This window comes from Pimephales promelas, chromosome 12 (assembly GCF_988280905.1).
Source record: "Pimephales promelas chromosome 12, fPimPro1.hap1.1, whole genome shotgun sequence".
Classification (NCBI taxonomy): domain Eukaryota; kingdom Metazoa; phylum Chordata; class Actinopteri; order Cypriniformes; family Leuciscidae; genus Pimephales; species Pimephales promelas.
The window spans coordinates 11,118,427-11,131,372 of NC_142780.1; the positions used below are offsets into that span (position 1 = coordinate 11,118,427).

At 46.0% G+C, this 12,946-nt stretch overlaps 1 protein-coding gene across 2 annotated transcripts in view; it reads right to left on the reverse strand.

The window, feature by feature from the left end:
- dnah5 (dynein, axonemal, heavy chain 5) overlaps positions 1-12,946 on the reverse strand; it is a 174,692-nt gene that overhangs the window by 110,702 nt on the left and 51,044 nt on the right. For both annotated transcript variants that reach the window (XM_089117480.1, XM_089117479.1), the window contains exons 26-30: positions 12,719-12,781; positions 7,817-8,055; positions 7,082-7,322; positions 6,756-6,955; positions 28-181 (exon numbers count right to left, since the gene is read on the reverse strand). In XM_089117480.1, coding sequence (XP_088973606.1) covers positions 28-181; positions 6,756-6,955; positions 7,082-7,322; positions 7,817-8,055; positions 12,719-12,781 — 897 coding nt within the window. The remainder of the gene's footprint in view (positions 1-27; positions 182-6,755; positions 6,956-7,081; positions 7,323-7,816; positions 8,056-12,718; positions 12,782-12,946) is intronic.

Here is a 12,946-nt window from a genome sequence, read left to right on the forward strand (position 1 = left end):
GGAGGGAGACTGAATTACTGATATTACCTTTGGCAGCTGTTTGGCTATGTCTCCACCAACAAAAACAGCCTCAAGGTAAATCCAGAGGTTTTGTACAGTCATCCAGTTCTCAATAATATCTGTTGTATTGGAGAGGTTCTGAACCCACTTCTGGATCTGGGCTTTGAAAGGTGTGTTGTATCTACAGAGATATAAGGCACAAGGTCAGGAATATTAAAGGATAAATTAAATAATTGTCCCGAATCATTCCATTTGTTTTCCTATACCAATGTACTTTATAAATGTACTATATATATATATATATATATATACACACACACACATTTAAATGTAAAACGTCTCGGTTACGTATGTAACCCTCGTTCCCTGAGTAGGGAACGGAGACGTTACGTCAGAAGTGACGGAGATTGGGGGTTTCGCATAGAAAGCCAATCCTCTTCGAGTATTTAAACACGAGCCAATGGCATGCAATGCCTTGGGGCTGCGGAAATTTGCATAGCGTACTCCGCCCTACTCCGTGAGTATAAAAGGAGGAAGTGAACGCAACCGCAGTATGTCTTCGCTGAGGAGCCAAGACTGAACTCGGCGTCTACCCAGCGATACAGCAGAAGTGGCAGGGAGACGTAACGTCTCCGTTCCCTACTCAGGGAACGAGGGTTACATACGTAACCGAGACGTTCCCTTTCGTAGTCACTTCGAGTTACGTCAGAAGTGACGGAGATTGGGGGTCTGTGCCATCACGCCATCTTCAAGCTGTCTTCCAGTGCCCTGCGAAAGTCTGGACCCCCGAGCCTTACCTCTTTTTTTTTTTTTTTTTTTTTTGGGGATCCGACTTTGACACAGGATTACCAAGGAACACTGGGAAACATATCCCGGAAGGGACATGCTACCAGCTGCCTACCGAAGGGAGGACTTACGAATACACATATGGCCACATAGGAACACATATGGAACACTGGAGTACCAACCGCAGGTGGCTACTAATTTCAACTCCAGGGGTGGCAGATGGCTTGCCAAGGGAAGACACATGCTCAGAGAGGCTTACAGTGGATAATACACATGAGACGGTTACCATGGGGAACCGTGCGCATGGAGGCACCTAGCCAGCATCCAGAGCAACAGCAGTGGTGCCCGCATCGTCGGTGCTGGAGGACTCAAGACTTCAATGGAAGAACTGAGGAAATATCGCACTTATCCAGTCCGGGGAGTGGAGTGGCGAGCAAGCGAAGACACCTGAGCGGATCCAGAACTGGCCGAAACGAGTACGTGAGAGGATACCGGCTCAATCCGCAGATTATAGAATCTGGCGAAGGTGTTGGGTGTCGCCCAGCCTGCAGCTCTGCAGATGTCTGTTAGCGAGGCGCCGTGCGCTAAAGCCCAAGAGGAGGCTACACTCCGAGTGGAATGGGCCGTCACACCAAGGGGGCACGGAAGGCCTTGCTGCTGGTAAGACAAAGCAATGGCTTCCACTATCCAGTGGGACAGCCGTTGCTTTGAGAGAGCCCTTCCCTTCTGGCTCCCTCCATGACAGACAAAGAGCTGGTCTGAGGTCCTGAAACACTGCGTTCTGTCGACATAGGTGCGGAGAGCACGTACCGGACAGAGCAGTGCCAAGGCTGGGTCTGCCTCCTCCAGGGGCAGCGCTTGCAGGTTCACCACCAGGTCCCGGAGGGGAGTGGTAGGAACCTTGGGCATATATCCAGGCCGGGGTCTCAGGAATACGTGAGAGTAAGCCGGCCCGAACTCCAGGCACACTTCGTCAACAGAGAGTGCGTGCAGGTCCCTTACTCTCCTGATGGAGACCAATGCAATCAGGAGTGCTGTCACATAGGACAGGGCAAAAACTCTACCGACTGCAAAGGCTCCAGGGGAGGCCTCTGCAGAGCACCCAGGTCTACTGAGAGGTCCCCAGAGGGCAGGAGGGGAGGGAGGCGGATTTAGCCCCCTCGCTCCCCTCAGGAACCTGATGACCAGGTCATGCTTCCCCTAGACTTACCTTTCACTGCATCATGAGACGCGGCAATGGCCGCGACATAAATCCAAAGGGTGGAGGGCGACAGCCTACGCTCCAACCCCTCTTGCAGGAAGGAAGCACGACTCCGATCGAACATCTCCGGGGGTCTTCTCAGCGAGAAGAACACCAATTGACGAAGAGGTTCCACTTCAACGCATAAAGGTGTCTCGTGGACGACGCTCTTGCGGAAGTGATGGTTGCCGTCACCGCAGGTGGCAGTCGAACTCAAACCTGCCTCGTCCCGTCCTGGAGCCACACGTGCAGCCTCCAAGATCGGGACGAGGGTGCCACAGAGTGCCCCGTCTCTGAGAGAGTAGGTCCGGTCTCAGAGGAATAGGCCAAGGAGGTGCTGTCGCGAGGAGCATGAGTTCGGAGAACCACGTCTTGGTGGGCCAGTAGGGGGCTACCAGCAAGACCTGCTCCTCGTCCTCCTTGATCTTGCACAACACCCGTGCAAGGAGGCTCACTGGGGGAACGCACACTTGCGTGGGCCCCGTGGCCAGCTGTGCGCCAGCTTGTCTGAGCGGACAAGCACATGCTGGCCCTTGAGCACGCTCGGAAGCGGTGCCGGGCGAGCCGTACTGCCAACAGCTCGAGGCAATTGATGTGCATGAGGCGGTGGGCTCCTGTCCAGGAACCGGCGGCTGCATGCCCATTGCACATGGCACCCCAACCCGTGGTAGACGCATCCGTGGAGACAACGAGATGCCTGGAAACTCGCTGAATAGGGACCCCTGTCCGTAAAAAGCTGAGGTTCGACCACGGGAAGAAGGTTCGGCGGCACGTCGGAGTCACTGGAACTCGGAGCGAGCCGCGATGCCATGCCCACCTCGGGACTCGATCGCGAAGCCACAGCTGAAGCGGTCTCATATGAAGCAAACCGAGCGGCGTACCGCGGATGCCATATGCCCCAGGAGCCTCTGAAATAGTTTCAGTGGAACCGCACTCTTGCCCTCGAACTGTCGAAGACAAGCCAGCAGTGAGTGCGCGCGCTCGTCGTGAGCTGCGCGGACATGGCGACCGAGTCTATCTCCATGCCGAGAAAAGAGATCCTCTGCATGGGGCAAAGTTTGCTCTTTTCCCGGTTGACCCGAAGGCCCAGACGGGCTAGGTGCCGCAGCACCAGGTCTCTGTGTTCGCAAACCTGAGCTCGAGAGTGTGCTAGTATCAGCCAGTCGTCGAGATAGTTCAGGATGCGAACCCCGTGTTCGCGAAGGGGAACAAGGGCTGCCTCGACGATCTTCGTGAAGACGCGAGGGGACAGAGTTAACCCGAATGGGAGAACGGCGTACTGGTATGCCTGGCCCTCGAAGGCAAACCGAAGAAACGGTCTGTGTCGAGGGAGAATGGAGACATGGAAGTACGCGTCCTTCAGGTCGATCGCTGCAAACCAATCCTGATACCGAACACATTCGAAAATGCGTTTGGCCGTGAGCATTTTGAACGGTAGTCGATGGAGAGAACGGTTCAAAATGCGCAGGTCCAGGATCGGTCGTAACCCACCGGTCTTTTTTGGGGACAATGAAGTAGGGGCTGTAAGCCCGGACCTCACCTCGGCTGGAGGGACCGTCTCGATTGCACCCTTCGCCAGCAGGGTCGCAATCTCCGCTCTCAAGACTGGGGCATTGCCACCAACCATCGTGGAGCGAACTCCCCTGAAGCGGGGAAGAGACCGTGCGAACTGAATCGCGTAGCCGAATCTGATCGTTCTGATGACCCAGTGGGATACCCGGGAAGCGCTAGCTAGGCTTCCAGGAAGTGAGCCAACGGGGTCATGCGAACCACAGACGTCCCCCCGGAGGGGCAGCGAGGCGGGTCGACCGGCATGCGTGCAGGAGTTACCCCGTCCGGATGCACCGTCGAAACCCGCTCCCCGACAGAAGAGACCAGGGAAGGCAGAGCGTTCCACGGGGGTCTGTTCTGCCGGGGGTCTGGCGACAGAGGGGGAAGGGATTGGCGTAGCCCGGGGACGACACACGCACCCTTCCGCGCCCTCCGAGACAGAGAGGAATGAACGGGGCGACGCACTGGACGTCGTGCGCGCTCATTCCAGTCTGTGTGCTCAATGACAGTGTCAGCTTTTCCTCAACCAGCTCAGGGAGCTAGCTAGAACAAAAGATTCTCCACCGGCCCTCCACCGGGGAAGGAGGGGCCCTGCCACCGCCTCCTGAGAAAAACCATGACACTATCACTGAGCGGCCCGCCTCAGGAACATCGCTTCGCCTGGCATTTAGCGGGGCACATGGCACACGGCACTGCTTACCTGTGGCCTCCTCCGCGACGCGAACCGGCTGAAGGCTGCTGCTGGGGCCGCGTGGGAGGGAAGGGAGCCGCAGGGGGGCGTCCTCGGCGGCGAGCTGGCGGAGGCGTCCGAGCCGACGGCTGGTTGGAGGCAGCAGCTGGCCGTCGGGGCAGAGAAACCGCCTTCGTCTGCTCCTAGGCGGTCGAGAAGTGCTGGGCAAAGTCCTGGACCGCACCGCCGAACATATGATGCTCCTGGACCACAGCGGTGGGCATCACCTGACCAAGGGAGCGAGCGACCGCCTCCGTGACCCGTTTAAGGACAAGGTAGGCGGCAGGCTCGCAGCTCGCTTGGTCCGTCACCTCCTCGTGCACATTCCTGAGCAGCTAGCTTTGTAGGTGCTTATCATATGCAGGGCGGAGGCTGCCTGTCCCGCCGCTCTACAGAATCGCGCCGCCATAGACGACGAGAACCCATAGGCTTTGGAGGGGCATCTGAGAGCAACCGCCGGTTGACCGGGGGAGCCCCAGCGTACCCACAGACAGCCGCATCGCCGAGGGGAGGAAGGGCGGGGAACTAAAGCACGCCTTTTTTTTTTATTTATTTATTTATTTTTTTAGTGCGTGTCAGTTCCGCATGCAACTCTGGGAAAAAAGGAAATTGGGGTTGGCCGTGGCCGTAAGGCGGCAGTGTTACCCAAAACCCAATTATTCAGCCGCGAGAGATCGGGATGGGGCGGAGTTCCACCCCCCCCCGATGCTCACGGACGCCCGAGATAGCACGGCCATCATCGCGGGATCAGACACGGCGGCGCTGACGCTCCCGAGGGAGGCAACGCGGCCGCATCCTCACTTCCCGAGGAGTCAAGCCCGCCTAGTGATGCTGTGATCGACATCGCATCATCATCTGGAGCGCTGCCCGAAGCAGCCGGTGCCACCGAAGAAGCAACCGACTGAATCGAACTAACGCTCGCTGGCTCTCGCACTGAGGCGGGAGGTGTGGCCCGAGGAATCGTCGGGGCTTTGTCCCACACCATCACCGTAAAATCACCAGGTCCCCGGGTCGACGGGCCGTCATTGAGTCTCGACCTCAGTGTAGAGATGGTCATGTTCCCACAGAAGGAACATGAGTCATCCACGAACGCTGCTGCTGCATGCTGAAATGCCCAGGCATACAAAGCAGCGATCGTGACCATCAGATGACGACAGAAATCAACCACACCCAGAAGAACACGGGCGAACCGTCTTTAAAAAGACGTGCGCGTGCAGCTCTTTCAATGAGAGGAGGAAATTCACTCTTTCAGCGCTGAAGCGACCAGGGAGAAGCGCAAAGTCTGGCAGACCACTGCTCAGATCGCAGGCGATGCAGAATCTCGCTGGGTACCGCCGTCACACCAACACTGAAGAGGACGCTCGTCTCGAAGAGTCTTGAACAGTGCTTTCAGGAGTGAAGAGGTTCTCTTGGCTCCGAAGCGAAAACATACTGCGGTTGCGTTCACTTCCTCCTTTTATACTCACGGAGTAGGGCGGAGTACGCTATGCAAATTTCCGCAGCCCCAAGGCATTGCATGCCATTGGCTCGTGTTTAAATACTCGAAGAGGATTGGCTTTCTATGCGAAACCCCCAATCTCCGTCACTTCTGACGTAACTCGAAGTGACTACGAAAGGGAACCACAATTCAACACGACCAATTTGCCAAATTCATGAGTGAAACCTGTTTTTCTCCGAAATAAGTAAATAACACTCAAATATTAGAATATAAATAAACTGCAACTGCACGGACAGTAGAATTTCCAGAGAAATTAAAGGATTAGTTCTCTTTTGAAAAAACTTTTGCTGATAATTTACTCACCCCCATGTCATCCAAGATGTCCATGTCTTTCTTTCCTCAGTCGAAAAGAAATGAAGGTTTTTGTTAAAAACATTTCAGGATTTTTCTCCTTATAATGGACTTCCATGGGAACCAGGTCCAACCGAGGTACAAACGACAGTTATAACAGTTACAGATGCAGCTTCAAATGTCTTTAAACAACACCAGACGATGAATAAGGGTCTTATCATGCGAAACGATCGGTTATTTCAAAGCTTATTCCAAAAATGTAATGTAATGTAATGTTTTCTAAGGACAAATGCTAGCCTTTCTCGTTTCGCATGATAAGACCCTTATTCATCGTCTGGTATCGTTTAAAGACATTTGAAGCTGCATCTGAAACTGTTATTAACTGTCGTTTGGACCTCGGTTGGACCTGGTTCCCATTGAAGTCCATTATAAGGAGAAAAATCCTGGAATGTTTTCATCAAAAACCTTAATTTCTTTTCGACTGAGGAAAGAAAGACATGGACATCTTGGATGACATGGGGGTGAGAAAATGTGAAGACTCTGGCATAATCCCGTTTTCCTCGGTTCTCCTCCGCTTTAATCTCCACAACCGGAAATGGACAAGCATAAATGCGGAATTTATGCGGGCATATAGCCCATTGTTGACCTATTTGGCTCACCTGTTGCTCATAAGTGAACCAAGCACCATCAGGCTGTCCTCCATGTTAGTAATGATCTCAGACGTACTGTCTCCTCTCAGAAGGAGCTCGCCTCTGGTTTTAAACTGGGCAAAGGTAAAGGTCTTGTTGTCCCATTCTGCAATTACTTGCTTGAGTTTCTGCTCGATGTCACGCTCCTTCACAGCACTGATACAGATATCCTGCTCAAATGTGTTGTCACAAACATAATGGATTATTTACAAAGTCTTTAAAAAGTGGAGAACTTTAAGGCCAAAATTGCAATCCAATCTCTATTTATGTCTATGGAATTACAAACTAATTCTGACCTCTATTTCTTCTTTGTACTTCAGCAGTGGGGCTTCCATGATGTTGCGAAGCTTGAAGTTATCAGTCTCGACCTCAAAGGTGTGACTTGTAACCTCAGTAATTCTCTTCCAGTGGCGTGTCATCATTGCTTTGTTGGTCATTAGATCCAGCAAGGGGCAGCACTCACTAAATTCGTCAACAGTTTTTTTCAGGTCAAGAAATGCCTGCCACTCTTTAAGGGCCCTCGGCAGCTTACGGCACCTACAAAATAAGAACATTTAAAGGTGTGAAATTTAAAGTTCATTGTGTCTGATTTCACATTTAAAGAAATTTATAGTTAGCTTTGAACATTTTTGTGTCCACTATTACAGTAAATGAACATTGAGTGACAGCATATAGTAAAGTAAATCTTACTGACTGTACTATAAATGATGCTGTTGTAAACTATAAAGATGTCCATAATTATTATATTTAACTCAAGTCAATTGCATCAGACAGAAAACTCTCCATTAATCCTTTTATTCTGAAACAATTATTGCATTACACTGGTCCTTGCTCCAACACAGCTGACTTTAATTTCACTTCTTGACAGGCATGGAGAATGAATCTCTTTTCTGAGAAGCTTCTGCAATTACCAGAACAGACCAGCACAATTGAAATCCCCTGGTGCCTTCATGCTTTTCAATGTAACTTATTACATGACTGCCAGAGAGAGGGTCTTCAGAAATTTAGTTTGACTTCTGTACCCTTCTCACCTCGTCTGAAACTCAAGAAGTTCATTGTTGATTCTGTCAATGTGAATGTCGGCCCATGAGATGTCATAGTAACCATTGACTGTGTCAATGACACTGTTGTAGAGTCCGTAGAGCTTTTGGAGAAGTGTCAACTGTTTCCTGATCTCAAGCAGCTGTGGATGCTGGGTAACAGATAGGCCAAAGAGCTCCTCCCCACCTGTGTATGTGATGTACTTGCGGAAGAGGTTGTCAAAGCGATTCTGTGAAACGGCAGATCATTTTAAAATAAATAATCAAACCAAGGATTACTTTATATGCATACAGTACATTAATTACATAACATTTACAGTATATCTAACCAATATCAAGTATATGTACTATGTAAGAAAAAAGAGAATATGGAGTGGTACCGTGGACATTAAACTAGCTTAGTTAAAGCAGTAAGTTAAAAACACACAGTGTAAACATGACCGGACACGGTCATGTTTAGTTTCTGAGTTCTAGGGCAAATTACAAATATTGTTTTTGCAACCTTGAAGGGTTCTTCTGGAACGGGACCCCTTTTGTAGGGGTGTTCCAAACGAAAGTAAACAACTGAATCCCTTCATGAAGGGTCTTTCAACAAGTCCGTTACTGAAAGGAACATGCGATGGTCACTTCAAGGAAGTAATTTAAAGGAGCTGTATGCAAAAAAAATGATTTCAATTAATCATAACTTTTCCCTGATATGTCACTAGACATTAAGAAATCATGTTCATTTCAAATACTTATACCACTGACAACAGTAGTCCGGCCAGGATATTGTCATTTAAAAAGTTAAGTCGCAGCCCTTGACTGATGTTGATGTTGTTAAGTTGTGTTTTGTTTTGATGTGTCACCCTCCACCGACCTACCAATCGCGGAGTCAGTAGTGTTGCAGCATTCAGGTTGCCAGCTCTTCTACACAGCTGCAGATACGAACATGTTGGAATCGGATAAAAAAAAAATTCTAACGTTGCGGAACCTCAAAAAAACTCGATATAAATCTGAAATACTTTGTTACAAAGTCCGAAACAAATAATTAACAGAAAAAAAAGTCACTGTGTAGGACTCGTCACTTCCAATTGGAAGCGTCTTGTTGCATCCTACATTCCTTCTGGAACCTGCAGCATATCTGGCAACCTCGAGTCATGGGGGAAGGCAGGGATACACCCTCATTTGAAAGTGATTGCAGTACCAGTTTTGGCCACAATCTTGCATACAGCTCCTTTAATCGTACATGTTCACGTGACTTTTAGGGTGAAGAATTTTCACGATTCATTTTAAATTTAGATATGGCGAAAGAGTTGGAGTCAGTGCTTTAAGTCGGCCGGTACGCCACTTCCAAATGTATCTCTTGAGCATACCGTCACCTCTACGTGCGCCCAGAACGTCTGCACATCTGTTTTAATCCTTTGGCTGCGTTGCCACTTTTCACAGTACCCTTCAAAATGCACGCTTCCTAATTCGTCCCACCGAGAGCAGAGACATTACCCATACACCCTTGAGTTTTACAAGTGTAAATCGTATGCGTCGCTTTTGCCGCTGTCAGTGTGTCAACTCAACGTGGTCCGGAGAGGGTGTGTGTAACGCGCAACCATAGCTGCTCGGTTAAAATACAAATTCAATGGACACTTGATATGTTCTCCTGGCTTCAGACTCTGAGTAGTAAAAGAACAAGGTCAGAATCAGAGGATTCGCTGGCTGACACACCACCAAGTCAGAATAATATTGTATATTTTTCAGGGGTAAAGAAATGAACCATCTTCAAGATTCATGTTTATGTTCTACAGTTCTATGGTTATTATGTTTTTTAATTTATTTTGGTAACACTTTATAATAACTGCACGCTATTAATCATTAGTTAAGCATGAGTAAACAGTTAATACATCATTTATAAAACATTAATAGACATTAATATGCAGTTTATAAATATAGCTATACATGCTTTTTTCTTGATTTATAAGCATATCTATAATGCGTTTAATGATTGTATTTTCATACTTTGTTAATGATAAATTAATAATTTCTAAATGAAGTATAACATTATTTGCAAACCAGTTGTTTAAGAGTTGTCAGTCATTTATAAGACCACTTAGAAAGTGTAAGTAAATGTAGTAAATACAGGTAGTTATAAAGCATTTATTAGTGGTCAGTTAACTATTTTTGTGAGCTAATCTAAAGTGAGGACTATTCATGCTTTGTAAAGCATTTATAAAGGCGATTTAAAGACTCGTCAATCTTCTAAACAGTAAAATGTAACAAACACAACGCAGTGATACAGAACATAGAAATATTTAACAGCCTTTAAAAATGCTTTACAAGGCATGACTAGTCCTCACTTTAGATTAGGTCACAAAAATAGTTAACTGACCACTACTAAATGCTTTATAACTACCCAAATTAATCCTTAATTACGGCATTAATACATGTTAATAAAGCATTTATTAACACATTAAGTAACCATCACTATATGTCTGAATAATAAGATGTATGAATGTACATTTAAATAGTTTATTAATCATTTACTTACTCGCTCTAAGTAATCGTATGAACCACGGACAACTCTTAAATAACTGGTTAATAAAAAATGCAATTCTTCATTTAGAAATGATAAATTCATCATTAATAAAGGATGAAAATACAATTATTAAACAAATTATAGATATGCTTTTAAATCAAGAAGAAAGCATTTATAGCTGTATTTATGAACTGCTTATTAATGTCTATTAATGCTTTATGAATGATGAATTAATGGTTTACTCATGCTTAACTAATGATTATTAGCGTGTAGTTATTATAAAGTGTTACCTTTATTTTATGTATAAAATACCCCTTTGCACATTTATTTATTTATGTTCAGTAGCTCTAGCTACAGTAGCTCTTTCTAAGGGTATTTTATCAATAGCCTTTTGCACATTATTAATGTTCAGTAGCTCTTTCTAACACAAGCAAATCCACAAACTAATAAAAGTATTTATTGTTTTTTTGTAAGGTCGTCTGTTGACTGCTTTATATAACTCCTCTTCAATATAGTTGTTGTTACCTTAGGGGAGGAGGGGAGTCAGCAAAAAAATAATAAATAAATAAATAAATAATAATAATAATCATAATCATAATAATAATAAGGTACCGACACCTCTTTTGGGCCACTTAAAGCACTGGTCGGAGTTAACGTATAAACAGAATAAATTCAGGTTGTTTTGTTGTGATAGACACATTTTCTTCATGCATTTCATATTTAGTTTATAAAGTTTCATAGGTAGAAAATATTTTTAATGCTTTATGTTTAATATTTAAAGAGAAACTAAACCCTATACCAACTTTTTTTTAGCTAATGAGCTGTAAGAATGGATCTTTATTAATACCAGTCATTGATTTGAGTAACTTTTTTGACATTTGTGTAGAAAGTGTTTTATGTCTACAATATATGGTGTAAAAACATCTTAGTGCTACAGGTTGAACGTGGCTACTGCAGTTGAATTTTCCTATTGGATGTTCCGAACTTTGTGACGTACGCAGGTTTCAGCTCACCAAGCTCTTGGCACAAGCTACGCCCTTGGAAGTATAAAAACCAGCTCGTTTTCATCTAAACCACTGTAGCGAGTCAGGAGTTGCGACTATTGAAAACGATCAGGATAGAGTCCCCTGGGATCTGACCACTTTTTCAGCATTTTTCAAATATTGCCAGTGGGTGGAGTCATGCTCTGACCAGGGGTTTAGTTACCCTTCAAAGTTTAAAGTGTCCTACTCCCTCCAAATTCCCCAATTCAAGGGCTCTGCCCTTTGGAGTGTTGAGTGTGTTGTAGTGCTTCCTAAAGCACAGGGATGCTTACTTCTGATTGGAATTTGCCCCAGTCATTCAGTTGTTGTCATGGTTTCTAATTGGTTACACACCTGTTTCCTGTTCCTTTGATTAACATCTTCAGTGTATTTAAGCCTTCAGTTCTCTACTCTGTTCATTATATAGCTTGTTTTCACGTGATGTCACGCCACTGCGTTGCCACGGCGCGAAACGCAGATGGAGGGCAGGAAGTGATTTTCAATATTTAGGAAGCACTACAACACACTCAAAATACCTATGTTTTGCGTCGTTTATGGTTGCTCAAATCGATCAAATCACAAGGAGTTTTTATCGTGTGCCAAAAGTTGTTGTTCAAAATGGTGGAAAATACAAGAAATTGACCTAAAAAACAACGGGAAAAATGCCTTGCAAACCAACGTCTGCGGTCGGGAGGAGCCAAATGGAAAAATGCCTGTGTGTGTGTGCCAGTGATCACTTCGTCAAATGTGAGTTAATACATTATTTATGTGGCTTATAATTACATTATTCAGGTGTTTAAATACACTTATGTGCCCGTTTGTGTAACGTACCAGTTTCCGAACTTTGTAAAGTCAAAGTATGTCTGTAAGACGAGTTAGTTGCTCATATCTACAGCCTCGATGGCAGGCAAATCTCTCAATTCAGTTGAAAATCGGTCCTCTTCATAACGTAAGGATCACGTCCAACATATGTTTCGATTTTCTGTTTATATATTTCTCTTGTAATAGCGTCTAAAGTAGTACAGTACGGATTTTCCTCCATCTCGTCCATTGCGCTCTTCAATCCTTGCCCTCCATCTACATTCCGCGCGTCAACACAATCACGTGACTGCAAACCATCTATTGTGTTAATCTAAGTTGGCATGTGTATGCTATCTCTCTTTGTGTTAGTTAAAAGACTAATTCTCATGCATTCTGTGTCACACAACTCTCTTGGATATTTACTACATGCTAACCCATGACAGATAATTTGTATCAAATTAATTGAAGGGGAAAACAAAAAGTATTCAGTGTAATACAGTTATATTGTGTCAAGGAAATGTATGTTATGTTTATGCAAACAGGATTTAAAGGATACTGTACCTGAAACATAATAAGCCTATCACTTGCATCCTGGGGAGCCAATCCAACCACCATGGGACCATCCTAAATATTTGACAAGCACAAAACCAGATAAACGTATGCACATATTGTTACTTCAAGATAAACAACCACTTTGTTTTTCCTGTGATGGGAGAAATTAAAATGGGAACGAGATGCTACGCTTGATTCAGTGCTCTGGGAATAATTTTTGCTTTGACCAGTTGTGAA